Raw genomic sequence first — 16,867 nt, 5'->3', positions numbered from 1 at the left:
CAGGCTGTCTTTTGCACCCGGATAATATTTGGCACACTTCAGATGGCCACTTGGTGGCACCAAAGACTCCACTCTGGTCCCCTGCTTGTGTGTGTACACTGCTGTGATCCTCTCTGAGTAACTCAGATGCACAAACCCAGGGAAAGAGGAATTCAAGACCAAAAGGGCAGCCGATCCTTGTCCTTGAGGGCCATTTGCAAATACCCATATTATTCAGATAAAGAAAGGCTGGGATTTGAAAATGAATTGGTTAGCCTGTGCACTGTCTCGGGACAGACAGATGTAGACACCCATGTGTAAAAGTCACCATCCACAGAGGGCCCCCTGAAGAGGTTTTATTTCCAGGGTTGGCCACCTTTGTCCACTAATAGTGAAGAGACTCGTGCATTTCAAGACACACTGTAAAGGAATTTTGAAAAGCTGTGAAAGCAAATCAAAACTACACCCAGACACTGTTTCCCATCCAACCTATTGGCCACGCTCAAAAAATTGGGTACCAGTGGACAGTGCTGGTGGGGATACTGAGAAACAAGTTCTCTCCTACGTTGCTGGTGGGGGTCTAAATTGGAACCACATCCACTGGAGGCAATCTGGCAAAAAGCTAGCCAAGTCACAAACGCACATTCCATTTCTAGGAACTTACCCTGTGAGTATGTTCACTGTGTGAATGTCACACTGGAACATGGTTTCTTATAAGATTGGGAGAAAAACATTAAAAATATCCATAATAGGAAACACGTGAAGTAAATTATGAACATCCACATAATGGAATACTGTGTAGTAGTAAAAAGGGAGAGGTTCAGGGGAGCCCCACCCGAGACCACAGCCCAGGCCCCCCATTTGTTTACCTGTTGTGAGGCTCTCCAGCCGTCAGTAATTGCTTGCTCCAGCTCCTCCCAGGTGACCATCGTGACTTCTTCTCCAACAGGCATCACACTCAGCTTCCGGCCAATTTGATCCTGACGGGAGCAGACAACATGTGCGTGCATACATACACACCACATGTGCAACACGTACACCTAGTGTAATCCCGGGAAGCTTTAAGAACAGAACTGAGCTAATGGGGGGGGGGTCGGGGGGGGTCCTTCCACAGCCCTAAGCCCAAGGAGAAGGCACTGTCCTTCAAGTGGCCAGTGAGTCTTGGGCAGCCAGTCTCCTGTCCCATGGGGCCCCTGATGGAGTGCTGGGCAGGGATGGACAGGATTTCTCCTCAATCTAGGGGCAGTGCCCTGAGAGGCAAAGGGCACACAGCACCCCAGCCTGGCGGGGTGCAGACATCCAGGCGGGAGTCTGGGTGAGCCCCAAGATAGGGGCCAGGCTGAGAGAAAACATCCTCCGCTCCCCTCTTGAGGGCCCTTTCCCACAGAACCGGCCGATATTACCAGGAATTCTTCCCGGCCTCTGATTAGCCTCTCTAGTTCATCAACCCGCTGGACGAGTTTCTGGAAGAAGAGTTCAGAGATGGAGGATCAAAGCAGCCACACCTGTGGCCCCTCTGCACACATGCACACACACAAGCACGTGCGTGCGCACACATACACACACACAGGGGAGAAGAGGTGTAGATCTGAGAGGAGCAGAGGGTAGAGAGAAGGCTGGTCAGCCAGGCTCCCCAATCTCTTCTGAGCCAACCAGAGGAAGGGAAGTGGGGTGCAGTGGCGTGGTGTCGGGGGACAGCATGCCAAGAGCAAGCGCTAATGCAGGGTTGGGTCCTTTGGTCCCGGCATCCATTTCACACCACCCACTAATGAAATGTTCCAGCCCTGTAGGACAAGGCTGACCTCGCCTCTCAAGGACAGAAACGGTCGGTTACTTCAAGGGTTTCTGAATGTCTGTGCTGTTTAAAGAGAAAAGCACCTCAAAAGAACCAGAGCAAATCTGCAAACCTTCAGAATCTGAGAATCTAAAGGTAAAGCAAGCCTTTTGTCCAAAAAGCAAATCAACCTAAACCCAAAAAACACCAGACTTCAAAAAGAAAAGCTTCCCAGAGCGAGATGAGTCCTGCCGGGTCTCAGGGCCTAGCTGACAACGAATGGGATCAGCGGGCAGGCGTCCCCCCAGGGGCTTGTTGCCTCCTGCCTCCTTTGAGCTTTTCTTTTCCCGCAAGTCTCTCTTCTCAGCCTCTCCCTGAGCCTCCTCCTCACTGCTCCTCCTTCTCCTTCCAGCTCTAATCCCCCATGTGGGCCTCGGAGGGGCCTGAAATAGGAGCATGGCCTAGTATCTCCTGAAGTGACATGCTTTGGGTCCTGTGGTCAGATTTTTGGGACCCCTCTACCTGGCCTGATAGGCAAATCCAGCAAGCCAGGAATCCTGCGCGGACTTTAAGTCAGTGCAATAACATCCACGCTGTCCTGGGGAGTGGCCGTGCAGGCCACCGTCAGCCTGTCAAATGACCTCGCAACCCCTCGGCTCACCACTGAAGATGCCAGCTGGAGAAACCAGCAACAGGAAGAGATAAAGGGAACCTCGCTCAGACACCCCCAGCTGCATTTCTTGGAGATTGAGGGAATAAAGAACCACCCTGGTCCTTGCCTCCATCCACACATAGGTAACATCAGCGTCTCTGAACTTGTTTGACGTGTAACCAAGGAATTCTTGTTTATGTTACTTTCACGCATAATCTAGAGGAAAACCAGATGTACCCTAATCCCGTTTTGGACACACATGAAATCTAGTTGTGAGTTTTTCCCTCTTCGCTGCAGTGCGCTGTTTTGTGAGAGAGAGAAGCTGCCCTGAAACCCTGGCACTGCAGGGCAGTTTGATCAGAGTGTTCTGTTCAACTGTTTCCCAGGATTCAAACTCCTCATCTTGATGATCAAATAGAGGAATTAACCTTTACCCAGACTCTGTTTCAGTCGGCAGTCCCTGCTGATTGTTGGAAAGTGCTGATGCCAAGGATCTGTACTTCTCTCTCCAAGGAAACAACCACCCCAGTGGAAGCGTTGCTGCCCGCTGCACCGCCCAGCGAGCCGCTAACTCTCTGCATCCCAGAGCCCCTCCTCTTGGACTGAGCTTTGTCTCACCACCACCTTATTTCTCCATTCTTGTTTAAAGAAAATTCGCTCAAAGAATATTGAGAAGTTGTCCACTCCCCTCTGGGTTGGTTCAGGATCCTTGGGTGTTTGATAAGCGGTGGGTGAGCCCCCGTGTAAACAGTGGCGAGGAAAGAGGCTGCGTGGGAAGGGGCAACTGGGCACTCAGAGGTGGGGTCCCCACGCCCTCACCTGGGGGTTCAACTCGGGCAGCTCTTGCGCCTTTTGGTGAACTTCTTTCAGGGTTTTCATGTCTTCCGTGACATCGTGGAGCAGCTCCATGGTCTGCAAGGTAGAGCATGGGCCGCGTGGGGCAGGGCCGCACGGAGGCCTGGCGCCCGGCCCTCCCCACGCCACCGCCCCGCGGGGACGCTGGGCGCCTTCTGGGGTCAGCTCCAGCCGGGGCTGCAGAGTGGGCTGGAGGGGCGGAAGGTGTGCCCGGGGCCCTGCGCGCTCACCCGGGGGCCGCTGACCGCCTCGCTGTCCTTCCTGATTTTCATTGCCTCCATTCGCGGCTTCTCGGGCATCAGCATGGCCGTCTCCTTCTCCTCCAGCCACCTCCGGGTGTTCGCGTCGAGCCCGCTGGCCGTGGCGCTGAGATGCTGCACGTGGGACGCGATGCCCTGAACCTGGCTCCCCATGGTCTTGAGCTGCCTGCTGAGGTCCTGGACCTGCGCGCCCAGCTCCTTCACCTGGCCCTCCAGCACCGGCGGCGCCCTGCCCGCGCCGCTGCTCCTCCGCCTCTCTTTGGGCGTCGCCAGCTGCGGGGCGCTAAGCGAGGCCTGGGGGAGCTCCAAGGAGAGACCCTGCTCGGGCGACGGCGCCTGGAAGTCGATCCGCGTCTCCCGCAGGTTGAGGCACTTGAGCATGGCCACGATGAGCGTGTGCAGGGCCGTGAAGTTGACGGCGCCCAGCTCCGGGGTGCCGATGGCGAGGTCGGCCAGCTCCCGGAGGGTGACCTTGGTGGCCGCCGTCGCGGGCGGCATCGTGCGCCCTCTCAGGAGCGCTCCGCGACCCCCTCACTGCTCCCCGCTCCTCTGGGGCCCTTCGGGGTCCCTGCGAGGCCCCGGGGCGCCCCTGCCCTTGTGCCTAGCCGCGCCGGGCACCAGCCACGGTCTGGCGCCCTCCCGGAGGACGGAGAGGAAGCGCCCGGGCGCCGCGCTGCCCACTCTTCGCCCGCGGGAACCCGCCTCGCCGCCGTCTGCTTTCCGGCCTGGCTCTCGGCGCTCCCGCCCTGGGCGGCCCTCCTCTCGCGGCCGGCGGGCGTTTGGAACGCGAGGGCGGCCACGTTCGCGGCCCGCTTGTGGTGGCCCCAGCGCGCCCCCAGGATTCCGCGGAAGAACGCGCCCGCGGAGAGCCGGCCGCCGCGCCTTTCCCGACCTGCCCGTGCTCGAAGCCACCCCCAAACTCACAAGGGGAGCCTGTCTTCACGGGGTCTGGGGGAGCCTTGGCCATACTCCAGGGCGCCACTGATCTTTATTCTCATAAACGCCCCGGCGGAAAGGCGTTCTGGGCTGTGCCAAGGCCTTTCTGTCTGGGAACACATCAATTGGGGGAGGGAAGAGGCCTGAGGTCCACCTAGATTCCAGCCGTTGCTTAACCCAGAAGGGCCCATGAGTCACTCGCCCTTGGGGGCCACCAAGAATGGAGAGATTTCAGGGGTATCATGGCAACTACGCTTTGTCCTCAGCTGTTCCATTAGGCAGGGCAGTGGCATGTCCCTAAGCGGCCCTGAGGCCTTGGGCCCCTTGGGGACGGTTCCATATCATTTTGCTCAATCAGAAGGGAGGGTAACTTGGAAACCACCGCTCACTACTCAGGCGGTTCCAATTAGCCACCAGATGACAGGCCTTTTCTGTGCTGCCCTGGCCTAATTTATCTTAAAACAGATTCATCTGGTCAAGCGCCAGGATCTCAGCTCATTACAAGGCAGGATTAGACGGGACGAGACGAACTTGGCGCTCTCAACAATTGAGGCTGGCCTCCGCCATGCCAGGTTCTTCCAGAAAACGTAAAATTTCAGTGTTTCTATTTGGGAAAGCTAATGAAAACCTGTGAACGCGTCTGTACTATGTACTCCTATTTTAACTAATTTACAAATTTTTAGTTTAGTCTGAGCTGGTAAAACTTAATTAAAACCCTTCACGTCCCTGTCCCCCCTTTCCCCTCCGAAAACCAGAGTTCCTTGGGAACAGAATTAACTGTGCGTCTGTAACGTCCATGAGGCTAACACCCAAGGACTCTTGCTCACCATTGCATCCCCAGTGCCTGGCACACAGAAGGCCGTTGGGTGGGTGGTCACATTCTTTGCAGTCTTCTGTGCACTTACACACTTACCTTACAAAGCTCAAGGCCAGATCACATAGTGAAGGGCCTTGGGACCCAGCATCAGCTTACTGGAGGCTGTGGTGTGTGACCTTTCTCAATTCTAAGTTCAGTGACTTTCCAGAAGAAAGTTACTACCACCACTCCTACATCAGCTACGGCCGGGATGTCAGCTCCCTGAGGCCTCACGTTTTCCTTTTCACATCCTGAGACTTGGTATCACACCAGGCACATATTATGACTCACGAAATGCCAACGGAAAGGGCGTATCCTAATATATTCTAATTATAATCTCAGGAAATATATTCTACTAAACGCTTTTGCAAAATAAGTACACTTAAAAATCTCTAAAGAGACACGGGAAAGAAAACATTAACTGGAGGTATAAATGGAACTTGGGAGTTGAGGAGCTTTCACTGAAACCACAGCTTTCAATTCAAACCTCCCTTTTTACAGGAGATGACAGAGGCCCAGAAAGGACAAGTCATCTGCCTGACCTTACGGATAAGGACAGGTCACCTGAGTAACAGTCCACAGCTCTGCTTCTGCCACCACACTGATTATTTTGTAATTAAGTTCTTTGCTCAGAATTCCCCTACTTGGACTATAACAGAAGGCAACTTATTCGTGTGCTTAAAAAATCTAACGTGCTCAGAGTCTTGACTGTGGGCTGGGAACTTCTAGTCATTAGGAAAGAGATAAAAATGTCAAGGAAACTTCCCTGCAGAGAAATTCCAGTGAGTTGTCCTTTATTCTCTCTCAGGAACTAACAGGACCCACGAGCAGTTCCAGTTCCTTTCCCAGCAGACACTCCTCCCTCCCGTTCTGCTCAGCCCTGACTTGAATCAGACTAAAAGGTATAAAAGGGTTATCCCACATTTGCAGCAAGGCCTACCTGACAAATGTGGGATAACTGGAGTTGTGATCATGTAATTGTGACTGCCGGGCAGAAAGGCCCAGTGCAGTCCTGAGAAATGCAGTAAATCACACAGGAAAAATACAATTACTTCTACTTCTTAAAAATTTAGATTTTAAATATACCATTCGACAAGGATTTAACTTCAATGCTTAGGAAGGGGATGGGACCTGCAGGAGACTTCTATCTAGGGTTTGGGACCAGCCATGTCCCGGACCACCCTTTATTTTATGTCCATTGTCTTCTTTTTTTTTCTTTTTAATTTTTTCCTTTTTCTCCCCAAAGGCCCCCGGTACATAGTTGTATATTCTTCGTTGTGGGTCCTTCTAGTTGTGGCATGTGGGACGCTGCCTTAGCGTGGTTTGATGAGCAGTGCCATGTCCGCGCCCAGGATTCGAACCAACGAAACACTGGGCCGCCTGCAGCGGAGCGCGCGAACTTAGCCACTCGGCCACCGGGCCAGCCCCCATTGTCTTCTGCAGTCTGGACAGAAGTCAGTCACCGTGAAGGAGAGCGGGCAGCTTGCAATGCAGTCAACAGACCAGCAAGACAACAAATTCTTTTATTTGCAATTTAAGAGCAACACAGATATCCAGAGACAGTATGTTATTCTCTAATCTGACACCCTTACCAGGAGTAACACCACAAAAGTTTCATTGTTCAATGGCTGTAGGCACAGCAATTTCTCAAAGAAAATATGATTCTCTACAAAAGATTTACATGAAGTTGATTGGGAAGGACAATCAGAATAGAAACAATTCCTGTGCACGCAGCTTCCCTACCCACGTTCCACATCAACACGTACGTCTCCCTGCGGCTGAAACAACTCAATGAACATTAGAGAGTTAAGACCTTATCTACCTTGAACTCCTTTTCAATATCAGTAAGATTTTCAGATTCTTTTCAGGAAGATGTCTGTAACTTTTGTTTAAGGAACAGGGTGACAACAGTAAACATTTAAGGCCATTTACCTGTTAGCTCTGTCTTCCTTTTGACTATCTTAATGTAATGCCTCCTACCTACCAAACTTGGTGAGAGAGACTATCTGACTCCAGACATTTCCAGTCCTCCCTTGAAAGGAAACACTGTACATAAGTGGCGGCACGGCTTTCCACATTTCCCTTAGGAGCTCCAGAGTCGAGGCAGCCACGAAAGCTAGTCATCCACCGTGATGTTCCGGAAAAGGTACGCCATGGACTCCCCATTGTGGATTCTCCGAATTGCTTCAGAAAGAATCAAACTGATGTCCACAGTCTTTATCTTGGGACACTGCAGCTTCTGCACCTCATGAGGGACAGTATTCGTCACCACCACCTAGTCATTGCAGCAATGGAAAATAAACACTGTTACTGACGTGTGACCAAGTGGTCACTCAGAAAAGTTTATCTAACATTTAGTACCCGAAACCCAAGTTCCAAACTACAAAACCTTATTCCACTGGGTAAAGTTTTATGAACTAAACTTAACCAACTTTACACAAGGGAAAGGTTACATGGTTCAAAAGCTAAGATTATGACTATCATGGTCTGTGCATGCAGAAACGAGAGGGGGAGGCCCAGCACTGCGCAAAGCTTTCATATGATCAGGGAGGAATTCAGGTCTTAAGAAAATGACTGTATCAAACTATACTGAAATACAAACTATAATGAAGTACATAAAGCAAATCTTTATGAAAAGAGATATATATTCCTAACTTTCTATCTGCCCAACAAATCGCTAGCCACCAAAAAGCACTACTGCATTAGGCCCTCTAGAGAGGGATTAAGCAACACTGACTCAGTCATTTCACTCTTCACAGAAAAGACAGCAGCAAATCTTGACTCAAGCTCTCGGCTCCAAGCCTGTGAGAGCAGACAGACCTCGTCAATGGTGGACTCCTCGATCAGGCGGGGCGCCTCTGCAGACAGGATGCCGTGCGTGGCCATGACATAGATCTTGTAGGCTCCTCTCTCTTTCAGGATCTCTGCGGCAGCAACAAAACTTTCCACGTCATCAATGATATCATCCTGAGAAGAGACCCGAGTTAGTACTAAGGAGCTCCCTTCATCTCCATCTAGCAACACACAGCGCTCCACCCTTCCCTGCACTTTGTTTCAGAGGATGTCCAACAGAAAACCGGAGCTGTCTCGCTGGGTGAAAGACCGAACATCCAGAAACAGCAACAAGGCGTGTGGCCTGTACTTTCTGCACAAAGAGCAGCAAAGCCTTACGGTCACGTGTGACATTCAAAGCAGAGTTTAGGACTGCCAAGACTCATTTCCCTGTTTCGAATTTCTGATTAATCCTACAGAGCCAGTGTCCCATGTACTTTTTTCCAAGAGAAAGTTAAACGAGGGAACATAGAAATAAAGTGAGCCATTGTAAGGGCTGATCCTCTGGCCCAGCAAAGGCACTTAGACCTGGGAGCAAATATATCACGTTCAAGTGTGAAGAATGAGGCTCTTGTTCTCATTAGTAAGGATGGAACAGCTCATATGTAGTTTACCTCATGGCCCCAAAGCTGACGGTTCAGTAGGTCAGCTACTGTGATGGAATCTAGACCCTTTCTGACAAAGGTCATTCACGGGGTTGAATTTTCTTACGGGAGTTAACATGTTCTTCTGACATCTGTAGGTTACAATGATCCCTGTTCATCTACATAAAAATTTCTGCTATGTGTCCTAAGGGAGTTTGGGTGAGAAAGGATAGATGGAGCCATTTAACTCTATCATTGTTACTGGAAACACAATCCAAAGGTGGACAATTTACTAAGAGCCAGTAGTGTCATCTCTGCACGTGAAGGATGACACGGGACCATACCACAATGATGGCGATGCGCCCTCCAACGTCTCCGACTACCGTTATTGGCGGCTTCTCTTTGGCCATCATCACTAGAAAGCAAAACAAATCACAAGACCCCAGTTAGCCAACGTGTCACTAGTAAAAGAAACGACAACGTCATTCCCTGCACGTAGTGGCAAAACCATGGCAGACAATTTAAAAAAATGCACATTCCCCCTGAATGACCTTGGGGTCTCTCAGAAACAGACTGTCCAGCGCAGTGCTGTCCAAGTGAAACAGAAGGTGAGCCATGTGTGAAATTTTACATTTTCTAGAAGCACATTAAAAAGCAAAAAGAAATGGGTGAAATTAATAGATTTCATTTTACTCAATATACCCCAAATATTACCATTTCAATATGTGATCAATATACAAATTTATTTAGAGATGATTTATTTTTTTCATACTGAGTCTTTGACATTTGGTGTGCATTTTACAGACACAGCACTTCTCAGCTGAGAGTAGCCACATTTCTAGAGCTCAGCAGCCACATGTGAATAACAGCCCCCACCCGGGCAGCAGGTCTGAAGATGAGCAGCAGAGCGAGGAAGAGCTCACCGACTCAACACAGAAATAGCCCACTCTCTGAGCTTTCAGTCCACTCTTACTTTCTTCTCAGCTTTCTGAGCTGAGACTGATAAAGAAATGTAAAATAAATGCCACTCTGTAGAAAATAAACAGGGAAAGGCTGCCAGATAAAGAGCCAGCTTTACTTCATCTTCTTCTAAAGCGACCTTATTTGGACAATGTAACCTTATTATCAGATAACTAGGCTACTGACATAATCAGTTTCCTGAAAATTAGGAACTGGAAGACAATAACTATGAGGGCATCATCTTTTCCTGATTTAATTGGTCCTTAAAGTAGAGGCTTCTTATCTCACTACAAAATTTATATCTGGAAAAGGCCCATCAGTGTACAAACCAAACTACAGGATAGAGAAGGGAAACAAGAATTTATCCTCAAAAGGAGGATAGTAAACTGAGAAGAAAAAAAGAATATTCCAGAAGAACAGGCTAAGCATTCTACTTTTTTTGGAAAACTTTATTATTCTAAAGTAATTATCAAACTAGTAGTGGGGGAGGGGGAAGAGAATAAATGCTGGGTAATTATACAGTTTAGTAATTATCAGTAAACAATCCATTGTAGCGGCTTCCTATCTACAGGCACTGTGAACCTTGAAGAACGGGCCATTTCTGTGTACTAGCAAATCAGCCAAAGTGAAATTCTGCACGATTTTACTGGCAAATTTCAAGAGACATTTAATGATTCCCCATCCCAGAAACAAGGGCAATTTCTTGACTTTGGGTAGTCAAAAAGGCTCTGCATATAAATATCACCTATGGGGGGGGGGGGGTGGCGCAGGGAATAAACCACCAATACTAGGAAGGATTTTCTCAAATTCTGTCTTTAAATTAAACCATGTGGGTAGGCCATTATGTTGACCTACCCACTTCTTAAACAGATATGATCCCTTTTCTTGACCATTTTTCTCTGTAAAAAAGGAAAAAGATTGCAAGCCAGTAACCTCCATGAAAAATCAACAGAAATTGAGCTCCAGTTGATGCAGAAAACATGTCAGAGCATTCCTGTTTACTTTTCTATAACCCTACCTCTCCCCCAAAAATAGGTCAGTTTGAAATAAAAAACACACGGGGTGGGCCAAGTGGTGTGGTGGTTAAGTTCACATCCTCCGCTTTGGTGGTCCTGGGTTTGCCAGTTTGGATCCCCAGTGCAGACCCACACACCGCTTATCAAACCATGCTGTGGCAGGTGTCCTACATATAAATAGAGGAAGATGGGCAGAGATGTTAGCTCAGGCCTAATCTTCCTCAAAAGAAAGAAAAAACAGGCATGACTAGGATCGAGGCTTAAAATGGCTAAAAAGCAAGCCTCACTCCTGGTCTGCTCATTCCCTGCTCTTAACTGGCTTTAGGATCTGGCTAAAACTGAACAGTAATTCTGCAGCTACTAAAAAACAGAGACAGGGAGTGACATCAGCAACATGGCAGAGTGAGCAGTTTTCCTTGTCTCTCCCCTTTCAAACTACAACTAAATGAACATTTCTTGATCAATGGAGGATACTCACGCAGCACCTCAGGACGCCTGAGAGAACCGCGCTGCTAACATCAGAAGGCGGATGGACTGCGCCCAGGGAGGAGGTGGAGACAGGTGAGAACTCTCCGGCCCCCAGACAGCCTAGTACCTGCAGGCGACTCCCTCCCGGCTGACATGCTCATAGCAACACCACAGCCCTGAGGGTGGGCATGCGCATCGGTGAGACTGTGGAAACAGGTGACCACATCCCTAAGCCTCCTGCGATTGCTCCTCGGTCCAGTGGGAAAATCTACGGTCCCACAGTGGCCGCAGGGAGAGTCTCTACCCAGCCGGAGTGGAGAGGCCCCAGCCAGCAAGCACAAAGGCTGGGCGACCTAAGAGCAGAAGTTGTGCGGCCGGGTGAGCTAACTGTTGGCTGCATTAGATGCCCATAGCTCGGCTGCAGCCCAGAGTGGGCAAGTGAGATCCAGCAGGACCAGACAGTGGCAGACCTGTGACTCTGAGCAAACCAGCTCTCGGCTGCCGCAAAAGCCCATAACACCGCTGCAGACCCTAAGGAGGGAGCATGTCTAGGTGGGTCTGTGACAGCAGGCACCAGCAACCCAAAGCCCCTATGTGATTGTTTCCACAGCTGACAGGAGACCCCACAGGGACACTGTGATCCCAAGGAGTGGCCCAGGCTTGGTCAGGAACAGCTGACAGGGATCCTGGTTGGCACAGATGACACAGCTGCTGCCCCTTCCCCCGACTGGCAGCAAGTGGAAGCAGTAACCAAACTTTACCTCTATGCGGAGGCACAAATCCACACCATAAAGCAATATGAAAAAACATATTAAATCTCCAGAACAGAAGGAAAATGACAAGTACCCAGAAAACAACCCAGAAGACACAGAAATCTATAACCTAAATGACAAAGAATTCAAAATAGCTATCATTAAAAAGCTCAATGAGTTAAAAGTGAATACAGGGGCCAGCCCGGTGGCACAGAGGTTAAGTGCGTATGTTCCGCTTCGGTGGCCCGGGGTTCACCAGTTCAGCTGCCGGGTGTGGACATGGCATGGCTTGGCAAGCCATGCTGTGGCAGGGGTCCCACATACAAAGTGGAGGAAGATGGGCACGGATGTTAGGTCAGGACCAGTCTTCCTCAGCAAAGAAGAGGAGGATTGGCAGCAGATGTTAGCTCAGGGTTAATCTTCCTCAAACAAAAAAAGAGAATACAAATAGACAACTCAATGAGTTCAGGAGTTACGTCACAAAAAGCTTGATACTATAAAGAAGAACCAATCAGAAATGTTGGAGATGAAAAACACAATGGAGGAGATTAAGAAAAATCTGGACTCCCTGAACAGTAGGGCTGATAACATGGAGGACAGAATTAGCAGTCTGGAGGACAGAATATAGAAATGCTTCAGCTAGAGGAGGAGAGAGAACTAAGACTAAAAAGAAATAAGGAAATTCTCCAAGAAGTATCTGATTCAATTAGGACATGCAACATAAGGATTATAGGTATCCCAGAGGGAGAAGAGAAGGAGAAGGGAGCAGAAAGCTAGTTCAAAGAAATAACAGCTGAGAACTTCCCAAACCTGGGGAGAGAGCTGGAATTCCATGTGACAGAAGCTAATAGATCTCCAAACTTTATCAATGTAAAGAGACCAAGCCCAAGGCATACAGTAGTGAAGCTGGCAAAAGTCAATGACAAAGAGAAAATATTAAGGGCAGCAAGGCAAAAGAAAATAACCTACAAAGGAACCCCTATCAGGCTGTCAGCAGATTTCTCAGCAGAAACATTACAGGCTAGGAGAGAGTGGAATGATATAGTCAAAACTCTGAAAGACAAAAACTTGCAGCCAAGAATACTCTATCCAGCGAAAATATCCTTCAAATATGATGGAGAAGTTAAAACTTTCCCAGACAAACAAATGTTAAGGAAGTTCATCGCCACAAGAACCCCCCCCCCCCCCACAAGAAATGCTCTGGAAGGCCCTCATACCTAAAAAAAAAAAAAAAGGAAAGGGGCTACAAAACCCTGAGCAATGGAGATAAGCAGAAAGACAAAATCAGAAAGTTGCAGGTTTCCATCAGGTTAGCAAATGCTTAAGTATAGCATTAAAGATAAAAGGAAGGGAAACACCAAGAATAAATATAATCTTGTCATTTTAACCACAAACTCACAACACAAGAAGGAAAAAAGAGGGGCTGGCCCCGTGGCCGAGCGGTTAAGTTCGCGCACTCCACTGCAGGTGGCCCAGTGTTTCGTTGGTTCGAATCCTGGGCGCGAACATGGCACTGCTCATCAAACCATGCTGAGGCAGCGTCCCACATGCCACAACTAGAAGGACCCACAACAAAGAATATACAACTATGTACCGGGGGCCTTTGGGGAGAAAAAGGAAAAAATAAAATCTTTAAAAAAAGAAGAAAAAAAGATGTGACAACTACAACTTAGAAGGGGAAGAGAAAAGGGATGGCACCGGCTTAGTCTAAGGAAATAACAGGCCATCAGAAAGTGGACTATCTCATCTATGAGACATTTTATACAAACCACATGGTAACCATTAAACAAATAATTGGAACAGATGCACAAATTACAAATAAGAAGAAAATCAACATAGAAAACTACCTAACTGAATTGGTAATGCGAAATTCATGGGACGAGAAACAAAGAAAATATACAGGAGAACTGGAAAACATGCAATAAAATGGCAGCATTAGGCCCTCTCATTTCAATAATCACTCTAAATATAAATGGGTTGAATTCTCCAATCAAAAGACACAGAGTGGCAGAATGGATTAAAGAACAAGACCCAACAATATGCTGCCTCCAGGAAACACACCTCAGCCCCAAAGACAAACACAGACTCAGAGTGAAGGGATGGAAGACGATATTCCAAGCTAATAGTGAATGTAAGAAAGCAGGCGTCCCCATACTTATATCAGACAAAGTAGACTTCAAGGCAAAACAGGTAAAGAGAGATAAAGAGGAGCAGTTTATAATGATAAAAGGGACACTCCATCAAGAAGACATAACACTTATCAATATATACACACTCAACACAGGAGCACGGAAGTACTTAAAGCAACTATTAACAAAACTAAAAGGAGATATCAACAATAACACAGTAATAGTAGGGGACCTCAACACCCCACTAACACCAACAGATAGATCATCCAGACAGAAAGTCAACAAGGAAACTGTAGAATTAAATGAAAAACTAGACCAGATGGACTTAATAGATATATATAGAACACTCCATCCAAAAACAGCAGGTTACACATTCTTCTCAAGTGCGCGTGGAACATTCTCAAGGATAGACCATATGTTGGGAAACAAAGCAAGCCTCAACAAATTTAAGAGAACTGAAATGATATCAAGCATCTTTTCTGACCATAATGCTATGAAACTAGAAATCAACTACAAGAATAAAGCCAGGAAAGGGGCAAAAATGTGGAGATTAAACAACATGCTACTGAAAGACCAATGGATCATAGGAGAAATCAAATGTTATCTGGAGACAAATGAAAATGAAAACGTGCCATACCAAGTCATTTGGGATGCAGCAAAAGTGGTCCTAAGAGGGAAATTCATTGCAATACAGGCTCACCTCAATAAACAAGAAAAGTTTCAAATAAGCAATCTCAAACTATATCTAACAGAATAAGAAAAAGAAAAACAAACAAAGCCCAAAGTCAGTAGAAGAAGGGAAATAATAAAAATTAGAGCAGAAATAAATGAAATTGAAACAAAAAAGACAGTAGAAAGGATCAATGAAACAAAGAGCTGGTTCTTTGAGAAAATAAACAAAGCTGACAAACCCTTAGCCAGGCTCACTAAGAAAAAAAGAGAGAAGGCTCAAATAAATAAAATCAGTAATGAAAGAGAAGAAATCCAACAGATACCACATAAATACAAAGGATCATAAGAGAATACTATGAAAAACTATATGCCAACAAATTAGACAACCTAGAAGAAATGGATAAATTCTTAGACTCTTACAACCTCCCAAAACTGAATCAGGAAGAAACAGAGAATCTGAATAGACCAGTCACAAGTAAAGAGATTGAAACAGTAATCAAAAATCTCCCCCAAAATAAAAGTCCAGGACCAGATGGATTCTCTGGAAAATTCTACCAAACATTCAAAGAAGATTTAACAACTATCCTTCTCAAACTGTTCCAGAAAACTGAGGAAGATGGAGCACTTCCTAACACATTCTACAAAGCCAATATCACCCTGATCCCAAAACCAGACAAGGACAACACAAAAAGGAAAATTACAGGCCAACATCACTGTTAAACCCAGACGCAAAAATCCTCAACAAAATATTGGCAAACTGAATACAGCCAATACATTAAAAACATAACACACCTTGATCAATGTGGCATTTACACCTGGGACATGCATGGTTCAACATCCACAAATCAATCAGTGTGATACACCACATTAACAAAATAAGGAACAAAAACGATATGATCATCTCAATAGAAGCAGAGAAAGCACCTGACAAGATCCAACCTCCGTTTATGATAAAAACTCTCAATAAAATTGGCATAGAAGGAAAGTACCTCAACATAATAAAGGCCATATATGACAAACTCCAGCCAACATCATACTCAATGGGGAAAAACTGAAAGCCATGCCTCTAAGAACAGGAACAAGACAAGCATGCCCACTCTCACCTCTCTTATTCAACATAGTACTGGAGGTTTTGGCCAGAGCAATTAGGCAGGAAAAAGAAAGAAAAGGAATCCAAATATGCAATGAAGAAGTGAAACTCTTGCTGTTTGCAGACAACATGATCTTATATATAGAAAATCCTAAAAAATCCTTCGGAAAGCTACTACAAGTAATCAACAATTACAGCAAAGTTGCAGGGTACAAAATCAACTTACATAAATTAGTAGCATTTCTATACTCTAATGACGAACTAACAGAGAACTCAAGAACACAATCCCATGCACAATCACAACAAAAAGAATAAAATATCTTGGAATAAATTTAACCAAGGAAGTGAAAGATCTATACAATGAAAACTACAAGACTTTCCTGAAAGAAATTGATGACAACATAAAGGGATGGAAAGACATTCCATGCACATGGATTGGAAGAATAAACATAGTTAAAATGTCTATACCACCTAAAGCAATCTACAGATTCACTGCAATCCCAGTCAGAATCCCAATGACATTCTTCACAGAAATAGAACAAAGAATCCTAAAATTCATATGGGGCAACAAAAGACCCTGAATTGCTAAAGCAATCCTGAGAAAAAAGAGCAAAGCTGGAGGCATCACAATCCCTGACTTCAAAATGTGCTACAAAGCCATAGTGATCAAAACAGCACGGTACTGATACAAAACAGACACACAGATCAATGGAACAGAATTGAAAGCCCAGAAATAAAACCGCACATCTATAGACAGCTAATCTTTGTCAAAGGAGGAGAGAACTTACAACGGAGAAAACAAAGTCTCTTCAACAAATGGTGCTGGGAAAACTGGACAGCCACGTGGAAAAGAATGAAAAGAGACCATTCTTTCACGCCAGTCACAAAAATAAACTCAAAACAGATCAAAGACTTAAAGGTAAGACCTGAAACCATAAGACTTCTGGAAGAAAATACAGGCAGAACGTTCTTTGACATCAATCTTAAAAGGATCTTTTTGGACATCATGTCTTGTCAGTCACGGGAAACAATAGAAAGAATAAACAAAGGGA

General features: G+C 46.7%; 2 protein-coding genes across 13 annotated transcripts in view; both read right to left on the bottom strand.

Annotated features, from left to right (window-relative positions):
- The window catches only part of QRICH2 (glutamine rich 2), a 32,021-nt gene extending 27,438 nt beyond the window's left edge, over positions 1-4,583 (bottom strand). For 3 of the 7 annotated variants that reach the window (XM_023651975.2, XM_023651976.2, XM_070226851.1), the window contains exons 1-4: positions 3,491-4,583; positions 3,225-3,317; positions 1,383-1,442; positions 849-959 (exon numbers count right to left, since the gene is read on the bottom strand). In XM_023651975.2, the coding sequence (XP_023507743.2) occupies positions 849-959; positions 1,383-1,442; positions 3,225-3,317; positions 3,491-4,018 (792 nt within the window). In that variant the 5' untranslated portion in view covers positions 4,019-4,583. The remainder of the gene's footprint in view (positions 1-848; positions 960-1,382; positions 1,443-3,224; positions 3,318-3,490) is intronic. The other 4 variants (XM_070226852.1, XM_070226854.1, XM_070226853.1 and 1 more) reach the window with 4 other exon arrangements.
- A 2,236-nt stretch (positions 4,584-6,819) lies between these two features.
- PRPSAP1 (phosphoribosyl pyrophosphate synthetase associated protein 1) overlaps positions 6,820-16,867 on the bottom strand; it is a 39,502-nt gene continuing 29,454 nt past the window's right edge. For all 6 annotated transcript variants that reach the window (XM_023651972.2, XM_023651971.2, XM_070226862.1 and 3 more), the window contains 3 exons: positions 9,073-9,143; positions 8,133-8,279; positions 6,820-7,587 (listed from right to left, as the gene is read on the bottom strand). In XM_023651972.2, the coding sequence (XP_023507740.1) occupies positions 7,429-7,587; positions 8,133-8,279; positions 9,073-9,143 (377 nt within the window). In that variant the 3' untranslated portion in view covers positions 6,820-7,428. The remainder of the gene's footprint in view (positions 7,588-8,132; positions 8,280-9,072; positions 9,144-16,867) is intronic.

Source organism: Equus caballus, chromosome 11 (genome assembly GCF_041296265.1).
Source record: "Equus caballus isolate H_3958 breed thoroughbred chromosome 11, TB-T2T, whole genome shotgun sequence".
In the NCBI taxonomy this organism is placed as follows: Eukaryota; Metazoa; Chordata; class Mammalia; order Perissodactyla; family Equidae; genus Equus; species Equus caballus.
Note: the sequence above shows the minus strand (reverse complement) of the source record. Positions and strands in the feature narration are given on the sequence as shown.